General features: G+C 48.1%; 1 protein-coding gene across 10 annotated transcripts in view; it reads left to right on the forward strand.

Moving 5' to 3' along the window:
• Foxn3 (forkhead box N3) overlaps positions 1–16349 on the forward strand; it is a 375166-nt gene that overhangs the window by 156661 nt on the left and 202156 nt on the right. For 4 of the 10 annotated variants that reach the window (XM_041633433.1, XM_041633438.1, XM_041633435.1 and 1 more), the window contains one exon: positions 13199–13755. In XM_041633433.1, the coding sequence (XP_041489367.1) occupies positions 13213–13755 (543 nt within the window). In that variant the 5' untranslated portion in view covers positions 13199–13212. Of the gene's footprint in view, positions 1–9280; positions 9448–9680; positions 9907–10215; positions 10336–12072; positions 12114–13198; positions 13756–16349 lie in introns of those variants that run through there. The other 6 variants (XM_041633434.1, XM_041633441.1, XM_041633432.1 and 3 more) reach the window with 6 other exon arrangements.

Genomic DNA, 16349 nt, shown 5'->3' on the forward strand with positions numbered 1-16349 from the left:
GTTTCAGCTCATACAGAGTACCCTGGGTTTGGGAGATGGAGGGGGGGGTCACACGTCTCATTTCTTGTAACAACAACAAATGTAGAAGAATCCTGCAAGTAGATGTTGCCCCTCCCCAACAAATGCACAAGCGTCTGGAACTCGGATCTTCACAGAGAAAGTTTGCTACTCAAAGGGTTAAACCTGAGCCGTGGAGGGTAGACTGACCCCATATCTCAGAATATAGGGTTTGTAACAGGCAGCCGTTCCATTGGCTCCTAGTGCCAGCTTTTGAAAACGGGATCATTTTATTACTCCCCCCCCCCACTGAAAAGCTCATGAAATACTTTAATTTTGTGAAAAGCTTTGCCAACATATTTACACTCTCGACTCTTATATTACAAGCTGTTGGTAAATTGTTTTCCATAGTCTATGAAAATGGAAGACTCATTGAGGAAAGGGAAAGCCTTGAAAGACTGTTTAAAACTACCGGGAAGATGACAATCCAAGGGAGCAAAGGGGCCACAGGGCCGGGCTGGTTTATGGATTAATAATACGTCTCCAGCGTCCTATTTCCACAATTTCTAAGTTTTCATGATTTTTTTTTTTCGGGGATCCTCTGTGTAGCCGTGGCTATCCTGGAACCCACCCTATAGACCAGGGTAGTCTCGAACCCTGGTTCGAGACCCACCTGCTTCTGCTGGGATTAAAGGCGTGCACCACTGCCATCAGGCATTTTTCATGATTTTGGATGCACCGCGGGGAGCCTTTGGTCCAGCTGTTGGTGCTGTGCCTGGGACCTCCTGTCATAAGTGTCACCCCTGAATGCAGCAGTTGGGTGCCTGTGACGCCTGCTTTTCTGGAATTTACCGCCTCGGGGAGCAGGAAGTCTGGTGGAATGAAAGTGCCCAGAGACATCCCTATCAGTTGGCGATCTAGGATCAATGACAGGGCTCCGCAAACACATTTTCTTTTCTCTTTTAAGGTGGCCCTGTCCTGCAGTTATGAGGCCACCTTCCCATCCTCACCTGCACCCCGTTTACACTTGTTAGTGTGGGTCATTCTGACGGATGAGCTATTACAGTTGCTATAGTGTGTGTTTCTTTGACTTCACTGAAGTTTAGATGAGTTTAGATGAGCTATTACAGTTGCTATAGTGTGTGTTTCTTTGACTTCACTGAAGTTTAGCCTCTTCACATGGATGGTACCATTTTTGTTTTTCTTTTTTTTTGTGAATTGGCCCCTTTGATTAAGATGAGTTTTTTTTTTCTTTTTAAATTATAAGAGAGTTGTAAATTGAATACATTGAGCCAGGTATGGTGACACATACCTGTAATCCCAGCCTTTGGGAGACAGAGGCAGAAGGATCATGAATCCTAGCCCAGTCTAGGTTATATACCAGACCTGGTATTAAAAAAGAAAGTATGCTCACATACAAGATTATATATTTGCATATATAAATATTAACTCCCCTTTGTAACTGAAGCTCAGGTAGCCTTAACCTCCCTATGTTGACTAGAATGACCTTTAGCCCTGATCTTTCTGCCTTCACCTTTAGTGCAGGGAGTCTAGGCATGCACCATCACGCCCAGTTTCCTCTTTTTATATATAGCAAATATTTACTCTCCTTTTGTCTCTTACAATCCCTGACATAGCATACAAATTATAAATTGTTAAGCAAATATGTCAGTGTGAAAACTAAACCTTTCTTTTGATTTATTTACTTAACCAGAATCCTGTACTACATACCTGGGTTCCAGTATACATTCCTTACAAATATTAGTTCATTTAACTGTCATTGCAACTCAATCAAAGGCTGCTACAGGCTGGGCCTCCCCCAAAAGCTCATGTGTTATAGCGTGGTCCCTAGGGTGGTGGTACGATTGGGAGGTGGAGTCTTTAAGATGTGGAGCCTCGTGGGAAGTCTGGGTCATTGGAAGCACATCGCCTCCAAGAGGACTGTGGGGTCCTCTTTAGCTTCCAGTCATGAGGTGGTAACTTGTCCCAGCACATACACTCACCATGATGTGTACCTCACCACAGGCCCAAAACAACATGGCCACTGAGGGATAGGAACCTCCAAAACTCGGAGCCAAAAAATGTGGTTTTTCTCTTTATGAATTAATCATGTCAGACATTCTATAATAGTGACCCAAAGCTGGTGTAATTAGTTATTACAATCCCATTTCCCCTTTAAGTTTTATTATTTATTATTATTTGTATACATGATACTGTGTGTGTGTGATGGTCAGGATAACACCTAGTTCTGTCCTACCACTGTGTGTTCTGAGGCTCTGCCGTGGGTTGTCAGGCCTACTCGGCCAGCCCTTTCACCAGCTGTCCTCTTGTCAACTTCCTCCTACCCCCATCCTTCTTTTTTAAGATAAGGAAACTAGATGGAGGGAAAGACCATCTGTCCCTCGCCTGGGGTTATCTAGCTGGGAAGTCCTAGCGTGTGTCTGTTTGGCTGAACTTCTCTGGTCTTGGCATTAGGCCTGATGTGTTTGTATATTTATGGTTGCTTCATACATGCTCTCCAGGGAACAGTAGAGATGGCTCAGTAGTTAGGTGTGCTGGCTGCTCTCACAGAGGACCCAGGTTTGGTTCCTAGCACTCACATGCCAGCTCATAACCATCTATAACCCCAGTTCCAGGGGATCTAAGGCCTTCATCTGAACAACAAAGGTACCAGGCACATCGGTGATCTGAAGACATACATGCAGACATAACACCCATGAACATAAAATAAAGTGATAAAAAAAAACCCTCTAAGATAATGTTCATCAGGTCTCCTCCTGTCTTTATGGCTGGTGCCACGTGTATTTTTCCTGGGACTGTTTTCAAGTCCTCGACAGTCAGCAAAGGGTATGGAGGTGATGGGTATTTAAAGCAAGTCCTTGTTGACCGAATGAGTTGACTGACCCTGGTTTCTAGACCATCGCTTTACTATTTTATTTATGGTTACAGAGGAGCTGAGATCTCGGTTTTATATTTTCATTTTGCCTCTAGCAGGTGACTTCATAGGCTCAGGGTTGGCCGGGGAGTCTGGGCTAATGAATCTCACTCCACCCATCACCTGTACTTTTCCTGCTCCCTCCTTCCTTCCTCAACTTAGTCCCCTGGTCTACTAAGAAGAAATACTAAGAAGCCTTTCCCAGGCTCCACCCTGAAGGTTCTGCCTGGCGAACCTGTGATGGAATGCACAGCCTTTGACCAATGGTGACTAAGTCTTCCACTTCACCTAGGAAATTCCCGGCCTTCCAGCTGAGGGTCTCCTCTCTACAGAAGGGGGAAAGTGAGGTTTTTTTTTGGGCAATTATAAACACGTACTCATGAGTTATGACTAAGGGATTGTCTCTACCCACGCACTCCTCAGGCTCAGAGGACAAGCATTCCTGGTCTTTTGGTGACTTTTATAATGACCTCCCCCACCCCCCACCCCCCACCGGGTCTGCTGTCTGAAAGATTCTTCTGGAATTCAGTGAATCTCATAGTAGGGTTCCAAAAGGATGGTTCTTAGGCCTGCGGGGCTTTTTAGGTTGCAAAATCCCAGGTCTAGCCTAGACCTCTGGAGCCAGAAATTATGGGTGTGGAGAAACAGCTGGCAGCATTTAAATTAGTCCCCTAGGTAATTCTGATGCACAATCAAGTAAGAGGAGCACTCCCCGCTAGGAAGCATAGAACACGGCAAATGTAATGGGTATTCCTTACAGAAAACAGAAAATGCAAGTAGAGAAGAAGCCCCAAACCAAAAGTTCCTTGTTCTCAGAGGGAACCACTAACTTAATATTTTTCCCCTAATTAAAAAAGAAAGATTTATTCACTTCATGTGCATGTGTGTGTGTGGTTGAGTGCATGCATGTGTACCATGTGTACAGATGCCCATGGAGGCCAGAAAAGGCCACTGGATCCCCTGGAACTAGAATTACAGGCATTGTGTGTTGCTGGATGAGGCGCTAGGAACTGAACCAAGTCCTGCAAGTTCTTCCAGCTGCTGAGCCCTCTTCCTAAATCTGTAAAACACATTTTTACAAAATTGTCTTCCTTCCCTTTGTTTCTGGGGCTGGGGATGGAGCCCAGAGCTCTATGTATGTTAACGCGGGCTGTAGCACCAAGCTACACTCTCAGGGGTACACTCTCAGGTCGGTGACAGTGATTTCTGGCCTGCTCTGCCAGCGTTTTTTTTTTTTTTTTAAACTTTATTTTAGCTGGGCGGTGGTGGCACACGCCTTTAATCCCAGCACAGAGGCAGGCGGATCTCTGTGAGTTCGAGACCAGCCTGGTCTACAAGAGAGAGTTCCAGGACAGGCTCCAAAGCCACAGAGAAACCCTGTCTCGAAAAACAAAACAAAACAAAACAAAATAAGTAAATAAACTTTATTTTATGTGCATTTAGTATGAAGGTGTCAGATTTCCTGGAACTGGCATTACAGGCAGATGTGAGCTGCCGTGTGGGTGCTGGGAATTGAACCCAGGTCCTCTGGAAGAGCAGCCAGGGCTCTTAACCTCTGAACCATCTCTTCAGCCCCAGCGTTTGGTTTTCTGTTTTCTTCTTCCCTCTTGTTTCCAACATCCCATTCATGTTTTGAATCCCGTTTCCCCGATAATGCAACTTCTGGGTGGTAAATCGCTAGCTGATTCCCTTACTCTAAGGACAGAGCGAAGGAAACACACTGATATTCCATGAGCGTTGTTATGATGCGTCCACACCTGTTTCCTAATATATAAACCCCGTAGGAACAAGACTTTGGCCCCCTGGCACCTAACACAATGCTCGGTAAATATTTGCTCAACAAACAAGGGCCTTTTGAATACAATCAAGTCATACTCGATAAATCTGCTTGCACCTTTTACGATTCCTGCATGGAGTAGAGGTGGTCGGCTTATCTGCACAATCATTCGATGGGGGGCTTTTGTCTTTTTCGGCTTTTTGAGGCGGGGGTTTCTCTGTGTGTGCAGCCGTGGCTGTCCTGGAACTCACTCTGTGTAGACCAGGCTGACCTCGAACTCAGAGATGTGCCTGCTTGGCCTCTAGAGTGCTGGGATTAAAGGCCTGTGCTATCACCGCCGGCTTGCGTGGGGGTTTGATGTGTATACTAGAATATTGGGACTTGAAAGGAGTGGCTTCTCAGGTGTTTGTTTGAGACAGCGTTTCTCTGTGTAACATTCCTGGCTGTCCTGGACGCCTTTGTACACCAGGCTAACCTTGAACTGACTGAGATCTGTTTGTGTGCGGCCTCAGGTGGTTCTTTTTTTTTTTTTCGAGACAGGGTTTTTTTTTTTTTTGGTTCCTGTCCTGGAACTAGCTCTTGTAGACCAGGCTGGCCTCGGACTCACAGAGATCCGCCTGCCTCTGCCTCCCGAGTGCTGGGATTAAAGGCGTGCGCCACCACCGCCCGGCTCTCAGGTGGTTCTTAAGGACTTCTCCAGGCATTCAGGTCTAGGGTATTCCTTCTGCTTCTAGGCAGGTCAAACTCCAACCATATTTTGTACGTATCAGGTAGTTTACCATATGCTTTGCTTCTCCTGTGTGTGGGGGGGTGGCGGGGAGGGGGAGGCAAGGGAACACTTGAATCAGTCAGATTCTTTCCCCAGGAATTTAAAGTGGATAACAGAATTTTTCAGACAGTCTGCAGGTGGTAGGTGTTAGTAATCAGAAGGCTTCAAGAACTATTACTGGGCAGCTGTGTGTGACCGTAAGCAAGCCAACCTGCAAGGAGGAGAGTGGAGTAGCTATACTGGAGAGAAACAAGAAATATATTGTTTCAGAAGGAGGGAGAGGAAAGAGAAATTGCCTGCTGGCTCCTCCCAGGTCTATGCAGCCAGCTGTGCGGCCTGCCCTGGGCTCCCTCTTGTGTGTGCCTTTCGCTACCCTCAGTTGAGGCATCCTGGATCCGTAACATCTTTCCAGGCTGCCTTAGGACACCTACAGCAAGGTGTCCCTTGTACTGACTTCGTTGTCACTGCTTTGAGGGGGACTGCCAGCTATTCTATTGAGAACCACGAAGGAGGAATGGAGGGCCACACTGACTGGGACTGACTGTTCTAGAACATAGGTCTTTGGGTATACCAACTCATGTTCAGGTGAGGTGCAGAGTGGTCCTCTCAAGTCCACATTCAGAAGATAGATTTTTTTCCAATGTGAGTTCTAGGTTAGAGATAGGATTCTGCTGTCAAATAGCTGCATGAAACAATAGTTTAAATTATCTGGCCTCCTGTGATTTTTTTTTTTTTTTTTTTTTTGAGACAGGGTTTCTCTGTAGCTTTGGAGCCTGTCCTGGAACTAGCTCGTGTAGACCAGGCTGGCCTCGAACTTACAGAGATCCGCCTGCCTCTGCCTGCCAAGTGCTGGGATTAAAGGCTTGCGCCACCACCGCCCGGCCTGTGATTTCTTTTCTATTTCTGTTTCTTTTTTTTTTTTTCCTTTGGGTTTTCAAGACAGAGTTTCTCTGTAGCTTTGGAGCCTGTCTTGGAACTTTTCTTTGTAGACCCAGGCTGGCCTCGAACTCACAGAAACCCGCCTATCTCTGCCTCCCTCCCAAGTGCCACCGTCGCCCAGCCTGCCTGTGATTTCTTGGCACCCAATCTACAAGAGTATATTTGAAAACCACATGAGGAAAAGTGAGCTTGAGGCTATTCCTAAAGGAATTTGCCCTGCGTGCTAATGTCAAGGATCCATGTCCCAGAGCCAGGGATCTGTGGGATCATAGTTGAAAGAGGGCACACCAAGTTCTCTCTGGCTCACAGCAGAGGTCTGGTTGGGTCGGTTCATTTTCCATCAACAGCAGGCAGACCTGTGGCCCTTACACATCAGATAAGGCCCACCCACCGCTGTCTCCAGGATGGCACCACCTGACTTCTCTTAGCACAACTGTAATGGAAAAGGGAAATTAAGAAATCAAGTTATGGGGTTGGAGAGATGGCTAAGAGAGATGGTTGAGTGCACCGGCTGCTCTTCCAGAGAGGTTGTGAGTTCAAGTCCCAGCAACCACATGGTGACTCAAACCATCTGTAATGGGATCTGATGACCTCTTCTGGCATGCAAGGCATACATGCAGACAGAGGACTGGGGAGGCAGAGGCAGGCAGATCTTTGTGAGTTCAAGTCCAGCATGGTCTACAGAGTGAGTTCCAAGACAGCCAGGGCTGTTACACAGAGAAACCCTGTCTCGAAAAACCACCCCTGCCCCTGCAAAAGGTCACAAACAAAGTTTGTTGTGCCTTTTATGTCTCCTGCCTGAATTAGAGATTGCAGGACACCATCTAAGACTATGAGGACTTAGGAGTGGGTTCCCAGGAGGTTCTCATGAACTCCAGACAAGCAACTCAGGTTTGTGAATGTAAAACCAAAAACCCTCAGAGGGAAAGACAAGAAAGGCAAGGCAAGCTCATTAAAGGCAGTGAGCCTCACTCACTTCGCTCCACCCTCCACCGATGGCTTCTTAGAGCTGAAACTAGTTATGTTTGTTCAAATTTTTATTCATTTGGCATGACCAGCTCACACACTTGGAAGCTAACAGTTGGCACCGAGTTTTAAGAATGGCATAGTTTGGACGTAATCACCTGGGGCTCACATCCTTCTTTCTGGATCTAGGAAGAGGGCTGGGGAGAAAAGGATGTTTTCTGCCCATTTAATGTAAAGAGATGCCAGGCTAGAATGTGAGAGGGTTTGGGAGGGTTCGCAGGGCCAGCACAGCTTCCCTGAGGTCAGTTCTGACTTGATTCTCTGGTGGAGATTAAACACTGTCAACTGACCTGCTGTTTGGAGGAGTGGGACCTGCCCTAACCGAGCCACAGGCGACTGACCTTCTCTTGTCCTTTTGTGGTGACCAGTACTGGTCCTCAGAATCACTGGTGTGGGACGCTAGAGATGATCTAATATGTCTGCCACGGGTACCTTCTGTTTAGTCACATTATGTGCTCAATAACATCGGAGGTGGGGCTGGATGACCTCAGGCTACCTTGTGCCTGCTTCTCCTAGTCTTCTAGTTGCTGGCAAGTAGCAAGGTCTCAGGGAGTCTGAATTGCTGAAGGTTGCCTGTCACCTACCTACTCTTGGAGTTTAGTTAAGTGGGGTGGGGGGGGGGATTGAATCTCAAATTGTTTGAGTTTTCTCCTTCTTTTTCTTCTCATTTTAAACAGAAACTTCTCAGGAGCATATGGTGTTTCACCTTTCTTCTTTCCTGTCCCTGGTCTGGCTAGGTTAAAAGTTACTGCCGGGCTGGAGGGTTTTCAGCTTAGATCATAGAGATCTGGTCTGAACAGCTGTCCACTGTAGAGGTGGGCGTGGGAGGATGGCTTTGGGCTTCTCTTTGTAGAACCTGCTCGCCTAGCTACCTGAGAGTGGTGCGCAATCCTATTTTTATTTATGTCACCAGCAGGGTGTCCTGTTGGACTCTGCTTTTCATCCTCTCCAAAGGCAGCCGGCTGGTGTGCCTTTAGCAGTGGGTGGCCATTCTCTGGAGGTGCCTGGAGACTGGAGAAGTGGCGGCGCAGTTCCCGGGGGAGGGGGTGTTTGCAAATTATCATTTTAATTTATGAAGCTGGAAGTGTGAAGGAGGGGAGACTTGTTTTCCTTCCAGATGCAGAAGTCGGATGGGGAACCCACTGACGTTGCTTTTGGGGGTGTACCTTTCCCTCCGTGGTGGCGGCCATCCTCCCGCCCTCCGCAGGGAAGGCAACCTAGGCTGGAGGTTGGGGGATCAGTTTTTCGTCCCCGGCAGGAGGTGTATGGTGGTGGAGGGCGATTGGACCCGCCTCGGGAGTGCTGCAGTAGTAGTTGGAGAAAAGTGGAATCTTCTCTTCTTAACCTCAGAAGCTTCGCTCGCGTCGTAATTCTTTTTATTTTTACTTTCGAGCCTTGTAAGGCAGGCGGCCGGGGTAAAAGCGCTGCGGCGACACGTTGCCAGCTGCGCAGCACCACTCATGTGGCCTGAAGCAGAGGAGGGGGCCAGCCACGCACCACCTGCCCTGGTCCCCTCGGTCCCCGGGTGTTGCAGAGGAGCCCAGGGGCCCAGCCTGGCCGAGGGGCCTCCCTAAGGGCCCGCGCCGAAGCCCGGGGTCGCCCGGCCCACGTTTTCCGTCTCTCCCGCTCCCTCCGCCCCTCCCTCCCCGCGCTTCCCCTCCTCCTGCCTGGTCATGTGTCGCCTTTTTTTGTTTGCAGTGGAAACAATTTCTCGCCGCTCGGCGCGCCCCGGACCCGACGCGCCGCAGCGGAGGCGAGCGGGAGGCGGGACGGGGCGTGGAGAGCGGCGGGGCCGGCGGGAGGACGCGGCGCCCGCGGACGCTCGCTCGGGGCCCATGCCGCGCCGCCCCCTGCACCCCTGCCGTCCGCATCCGCGGCCACCCCCCACCGCCCGCCCAGGGCTCAAGCGTCCGCAGCGGGGCCCCGAGCGATGCCCGCTGGGCGCCCGCGAAACTTTGTCGGCTGCACTGAAGGCAGCGGCGGCCCCGCGCCGCGCTTGGCCAGGTGAGTCCGTGCCCTCGTCCACCCGCGCCACCCAGGCTGGGGTCCACGCCGGGGAGCCGTCGTGGTGGCCCACAGCGGTCAGAACTAGGCTCACAGTGCGGGGCGCGGGCCAAGCTGGACCCGGAGTGGGGAGATCCCCCCCTCCCCCCCAGCCCTGAGCCTAGAAGTTGCTCGACCAGGAGTTTCCTCCACCGACGAGCCGGCTGCATTCTCGTGCCTCGGTTTCCCCACAGACCCGGAGAGCGACAGAGTTGGTATTGTCTGCGAAGCAGGCATCCCTAGCAATCCGAGTCCGTCAGAGGGTGCCGATCAACTGGAGACCCCAAGACCGCGAACGGGCGCCTAACAAAGATCCCCTCCCTAGCCGAGCACGCTCAGCACCGGCCGCGAGCATCCCGAGACCCGCGGGGCCCTACTCCTCCGCACCCCGATTCTTTGCAAGCCTTTCTGGGCCCCCATGTGAGTTGGGGGGGCGGTGTGTGCTTATTGATTTGTTTTTTCGGCTCGCCATGCTGCGGCCAATAAAAGGTTTATGACATCTGACCGGCAGTGAAGGTATGCGAGCTCCCAATTGCCCTGTGTACGCGGAGAAGAGCAGTTTTCTCGTTGCCTGGCAACGCCGCTGATGGACGGAGGGCACAGCCAATCGCTGCTCTCGTTGGTCCCCTTGAAATGTTTTTGACAAGTACAGTAAAAGGGAGTGGAGCGCGTGCGTGTGTGCGCGCGCAAGGAGGGGGAGGTTCCCGGTCCCCCAAACTCGAGACTGCCCAGCTTCGGTTGAGGAAGATTTCTCAACTTTTTAAAAAGTTCACCGCTAACCTCTCTTCAGACCTGGGCCATTATGGCATTGTCAGTTATTTGGAGACGTTCTGCTATTAGCAAAAAAAAGTAAGATTTCCTGCTCCATTTTTCTGCGTTGAAAGAAAGAAAGGAAGATAAAACACAGGAAGTCATAAAAAAAAGGAGGGTGTGTGAAACGTAACCAATAACTTGAAAAAATTTAAGGCGGTCACTGGTGGGTAACTATTCAAAGCAACGTTATTAGCAGCAGATTAAGAACATTTGCTTGACTGCAGGCTCACACTCTCCCTCCACCCCTCTAAAAGAAAAAAAAAAGGGAAAGAGATTTGGAAAATGTTGTAGTTAGGGATAATAATGGGAAACTCCTCAGCTGTGGTTGTTGTAACATAGAAGTTGTTACTCAGGAGCCTTCCATCCTGTTAAAAAGCGTGGAATTTATAGGGGTGGAGTTAGTGGAGAGTTTGGGGAAGCAAATAATCCGGGGTTTAGGGACTCCTTCAGGCCACCTCTTCTTGGCATTAGCCTTTAGAATTTTTTTCTTGCAGGGCCACGTTGCCGGCAGTGTTTGTTGAAAACAAAAGAAAACATGGAGAATAGCATGTTAGTTCCTTGGGGAAGCTGCTGACAAATAAGCAAATTAAAAAGAAAGAGAGCAGTGTGTTGTCATAGCAACAGTGCAATTAAATTACTTTACTGTCAGCCATGATATAATTTTCCTGTTTGGAAGCTCAGGAGACATAAAACTTTCATTTGGGGCTAAAGTTGACTTAACTGGCTGGGTAGTTCTCTTTTGTGTGGCTATGCTGGCAGTTAGACCCTTTTCTAGGGGACTCCGAGGAAGCTCTGAGACAAGCTGGCCCTGATTTTTTTTTTTCTTCATGAGGAAGTTAAAGGCAGTATCAGGCTGGATTCAGTAACATCTCCAAAACTGAAGATACAAGCTAATAATTTTTTTTGATAACATAGATTAGCTCCCTTGTTTGATAGAAATATTTCCGTGGATGAATGGGTTGGGCTGTGAAGCCCTGTGGTGATTTTTTTTTTTTCTCTTTAGAGTTTGCATCTTGCATCCACTTGGGAGCTGTGGCCTTTGCATGTCTGTCCAGCCGGTAGGCGAGTGCTGCAGCATGCTGGCACTGTGCCTGGTGTTTGCAGCTCTGCATCATGCTTTCTAGAATGCAGTTCTAGAACTTCCTGCACTGAAACTTCCTGTGCTGTGTTAGTGGATAGTTTGAGGTGTGGAACGACCAACCATTTGTTTGCCTTCTCCAGACACAGTGCTTATAATCCCTCACTGAGCCAAAAGAGAGATGCTGTTCTTAAACTAAGGCTGTAGTTGTAACTCTGCACACATGGAGTGAAAGATCCGTTGTCCTTTTTATCTTGTGTTGTGTTCCGGAGGGTTGTGTCTGTGGGGTTTTTCTGTTTGTGAAGCTGCCATCTCCTTGTCTTTTCTTGTCAGATATAGATAGTTTTGCTGTCTGTTCTAGGTCACTGATAGGGGATGCTGATGGTGGGGGGAGAGTCTGCTACGTTTTCTGTTGAATTCGCCTTTCTGTTTTGAAGTTTCTAATTGCTCTCTCAACTTCATTTTCTTCACGAATTCTAGTTCTAGTTAGTGGCGTATTTTTCATTCCCGTTTGTTTTTTTAGTGCCCGAGGTTACATGCTTTTTCCGTCTAGGTGTGATGTCCTTACTTCTTCAAGTTGTTTTGTAGTCTGAAGAATTCCTTGTTGTCCTTGTTTACACTTTTCAAATGTAATTAAAGTTGCAGTTTTTCCTTATGATTTTTTTTGTAGGACAGAATAAAACCAACCAATCAAACCAATGGTTTCTGGTTGCCGTTTCACCTCCAAGACCCTGAGGTGGGTCTTTTTATAGGATTGGAAGTAACTCTCTTTGCCTTCCCTCCCATCTCATTATTTTTCCTTACATTGAAAAAGATCACATTTATTATATATGCACCTAAGTGAACACACATATATGTATACATGTGTGTATATATGCACATGTATGTCTGTATGTATATATGGGAGTGTGTGATTGCCACAGCGCACATGTGGAGCTCAGAGGACAAATTGCTGGAGTTCCTTTTGCATCCTGTAGGTCTGGGAGCTTAAACTCGGGCTATGGGGCTCAGCAGCCAGGGACTGTAGCTGCTAAGCTGTCTCGTCCACACTCTTTTCTTTTTGAGACTGGATCTCCTGTAGCCCAGCTTGGCCTTGAACTCTCAATCTCTTCCCTTTTGATTTTTCAAGACAGGCTTTATTCTGTAGCTTTAGAGTCTGGAACTAGCTCTTGTAGACCGGACTGGCCTCAAACTCACAGAGATCCACCTGCCTCTGACTCCCAAGTGCTGGGATTAAAAGCGTGCGCCATCCTTGCCCGGCTGAACTCTGAATCCTCTTGCCATAGCCTGCAGAATGCTGGAATTGCAAGTGTGCTGGGATTACAGTTGAGTGAGCACCTTCAGACCTGGCATTTCTATTTTTCTTTCTGAGGAGGATAAACAATGAGACTGGAAATACAAAACCACAGTAATTGTCTATTACAACTATTTTGTTGGGTTTATCCTGAGTCTTTAAAGAAATCTGCATGTTATGGATGTGTGTGCATTGTCATAGAGGATCAGAGCCGCCAAATATAATGTTCTCTCTCCTCTGGTCACAGGGAGCAACTGGAGACCTAAGGAGAAGCTGCTTATGATGAATTTGCGCATTAAAAGTGCCACCTATGTCTCCAGTTGTCACCATGCTGCTAACATACTGAGCTCATTTTTCTTCATTGTGTAACTGTATGGTGGGCTTGTGTGACTCCCATGTGGGTGACCTAGGAGGCCATCACCATGTAACTGAGACCCGGATGGGGGAGAGGGAGTTAGGCGGGACCTGACTCTGATTTCTGTTCTGCATTTCTCCAGCTCCTCACTTCTCTTTGCTGTCCTTCCCAGGAGCCTTCACGTAAATGGGTCCAGTCATGCCTGCCAGTAAGAAGCCGGAGAGCTCAGGAATCAGTGTGTCCAGTGGACTGAGTCCCTGTTACCGGGGCAGCGGATTCTCCAAGGCCCTCCAGGAAGATGATGACCTGGACTTCCCTCTGCCTGACATAAGATTAGAGGAGGGGACCATGGAAGATGAAGAGCTGACCAATCTGAACTGGCTGCATGAGAGCAAGAACTTGCTGAAGAGCTTTGGGGAGTCGGTCCTCAGGAGTGTCAGCCCCGTCCAGGACCTGGATGATGACACTCCCCCCTCCCCCGCCCACTCGGACATGCCCTATGATGCCAGGCAGAACCCCAACTGCAAGCCCCCTTACTCCTTTAGCTGCCTCATATTTATGGCCATTGAGGACTCTCCGACCAAGCGCCTGCCAGTGAAGGATATCTACAACTGGATCTTGGAACATTTCCCGTATTTTGCGAACGCACCTACTGGGTGGAAAAACTCAGTGAGACATAATTTGTCGTTGAATAAGTGTTTCAAGAAAGTGGACAAAGAGAGGAGTCAGGTATGTTGCCTGGGTCACCTGGAAATGGATTTATTTTTTGTTTTAACCTCAAAAGTTTTTTTTTTGGCATTAAAAATGAATGCATAGTCACTTTGCTGAAGTAATTATGAGTGGATAATTTGACACCTTAGATAGTTGTGAAAAACTATCTTTTCTTACATGTATTGGGTAATGCTTTTTTTTTTTTTTGTTCTTGGGGGATCAGTTTCTTGAAAGGGTACCATGATATAATCTCACATAATCTTACAAATGAGGTTTGTAATTTTACAATTCAGTGTCTTCATGTCTTCCTTACACGTGGTTGGGCCGGTTTGGTTTAAAGTTCAAAGATCTATGTGGCATTACACAGTCTGTTAAACGGGGAGGCTTTATTTAAGGAAAATTGACTCTTTCTGAATATTGGAAAAAGACACTGGAATAAGTGGAAGATGATGTATTTTTGAGACTTTAATATACTTATTTATTCTAAGGCCAATCAGACTGGAAGTGTGGGTGACTTTTATGAAATCTACTAGTATGAGTCCTGGCTTCGGTTGAGGTTCCCATTAGAGACTGGCTTTAAAACGTTTGAAGTTTTTTTTTTTTTTAATTATTTTTTACTGTGTGTGTGTGTGTGTGTGTGTGTGTGTGTGTGTGGTGTGTCTACGAACATATGTACGAAAGTGCAGGGGCTTTCAGAGGCCAGGGGTATCTGAAGCACTTAGAGCTCTCAATATACAGTTCATTGGTCATGAGCCATCCAGTGTGAGTCCTGGGAACTGAACTTGGGTCTGCTGCCAGGCTGTGGGCAGACCATGGGCACTCTTAACTGCCGAGCCATTGGTCACAGTACCGGTGACGTCAGGGCTGTGCTCGTCTCTATACTCATGAGCTGCCTTCTTTTCTGGGGCCTTAGCTTTGTGTGCATCTGTGATGATCAAGGTGCCTCTCCTAGGGTGAAATCCGTTATCCTTGGGAACTCAGTCTCTCCTTTTTCTAAGTGTTTGGAAACCAGTCCCAGGACTTGACTGAGTTCCATTCTTTCAGATAATTAAAAAAAACTTAAAAACTGCTCTCCTTCAAAGAGCCAGGCTGTGACATTAAACACATTTGTATAGGTTACTTGTTAGAGGCAAGAGCGAGCAGGAGAGCCTGAACCAACAGTTCTAGGCTTAGAATGTGGACCAGGAAGAGCTCAGCCGGCCCCGGGAGCCACCTGCCACTGAAGGAACCGTGAAAGGGGCCTTTAGCTCCATGTCATCCCTTCTGCAGGTTACAGCATGCCTGCCTGTCCGTGTCTGACATAGCGCTACGCACATAAAAGTAATTCAGCTAGTGCGTGCGCAGTCTGAAATGTTACACTGGACCAACTCATTCCCAGCTCTAAGTGTGCAGTGAGACTCGCAAAGACGATTGATTCATCATCCTGCCCTGCTAGCAAGCACTGGATGGTGTCCGCAGAGCTTACCAGGAGGGTCTGCCGAGCCCCAGCGGGATTTTGGGAGACTCATTTTTCCAGGGGTGTTGGCTGTGAATCTGGGCAGACGCTGATACCTGTTGACAGGGAGTGTTTTGAAGGACCCGAGATTGTTAATCTTCCAGATTGTTGAGTTCTGGCTTTGCAGCTCAGGTGCTGACCTGTATTGACATGTTTTTGATCAAATGCCAGTCAGTTTTGTGGCTGAAAGTCAGTTCCCAGCGTTTTGATGCTGTTAAAACAAAGCTACAGTTGTGAGTTGCCCCCCCCCCCGTCAACCCCCACCCTCCCCACTTTTCTTCTCTTTCCTCGGGTGAGCAGGAGGTCTCTGGTGACTGACTGTTCAAGTGTCAGGCATACTCAGTATTGCCGGGCCCTAGCCCTGGCCTGTTTCCTGGGGGTTTTCTCCTGGATTTGCTGAGTAAAAGGGAAGGCATCCTTGCTGATACATTGCCCAGTGAGAGTCCCCTGGGCTCTGTATCTACACTTGTCTTCTTCCCAGGGAGTTTTACTTTGGCACTAGGTTCAACTCAACACAAATGGCTGAGCACACCCAAATGTTTGTGAGGACAGCCGTTGGTGAAGGTGAGGATAGGAGCCAGGCTCGCGTTACACCCACCCAGTTAGCCAACGCTTCTTCCTGTTTGTTTGTTTTTATGTTTTGATATGTTTTGGAAACTGGAGAACAGTTTTAAGCTTGGCATAGCAGTGGGAATGTGGAATCCAGTGTGATCCTCGTCCCCGAGGGCTTGGAACGTAGACCCTGCTGGACAACTGTTTGGCTGGGCCCTTGGAGCAGGAAGGAACAGAGATTGCATCAGTCACTGAAGGCACCTCAAACTGTTACCATTTCTCAGGCCCCTCCCTGGAGATTTGGTTCTGAGGCTGGGAAAGTTGGTTGTTCAGAGGCTTCCAGGTGCCTAGGTAAGGCCCCTGAACAGGGAGGGATCTTTCAGGGCCCAACTTTTCCCTTGCTGGTTTGTTTGTTTGTTTTTGTTTGTCTTGAGAGGGGAACACTAACAACCTAGGCTGGCCTTGAATTCAGCTATGGGTGACCTTGAATCGACCCTTTTGCTAGTGCTGGGGTTAAAGGCCTGTGTTTGTTTTTTGCTTTTTCTAAGTACTCAGATTTTATCAG

The sequence above is a fragment of the Microtus oregoni genome, unplaced genomic scaffold (assembly GCF_018167655.1).
Source record: "Microtus oregoni isolate MIOR12 unplaced genomic scaffold, Mior012 000043F_ref0000047, whole genome shotgun sequence".
Lineage (NCBI taxonomy): Eukaryota > Metazoa > Chordata > Mammalia > Rodentia > Cricetidae > Microtus > Microtus oregoni.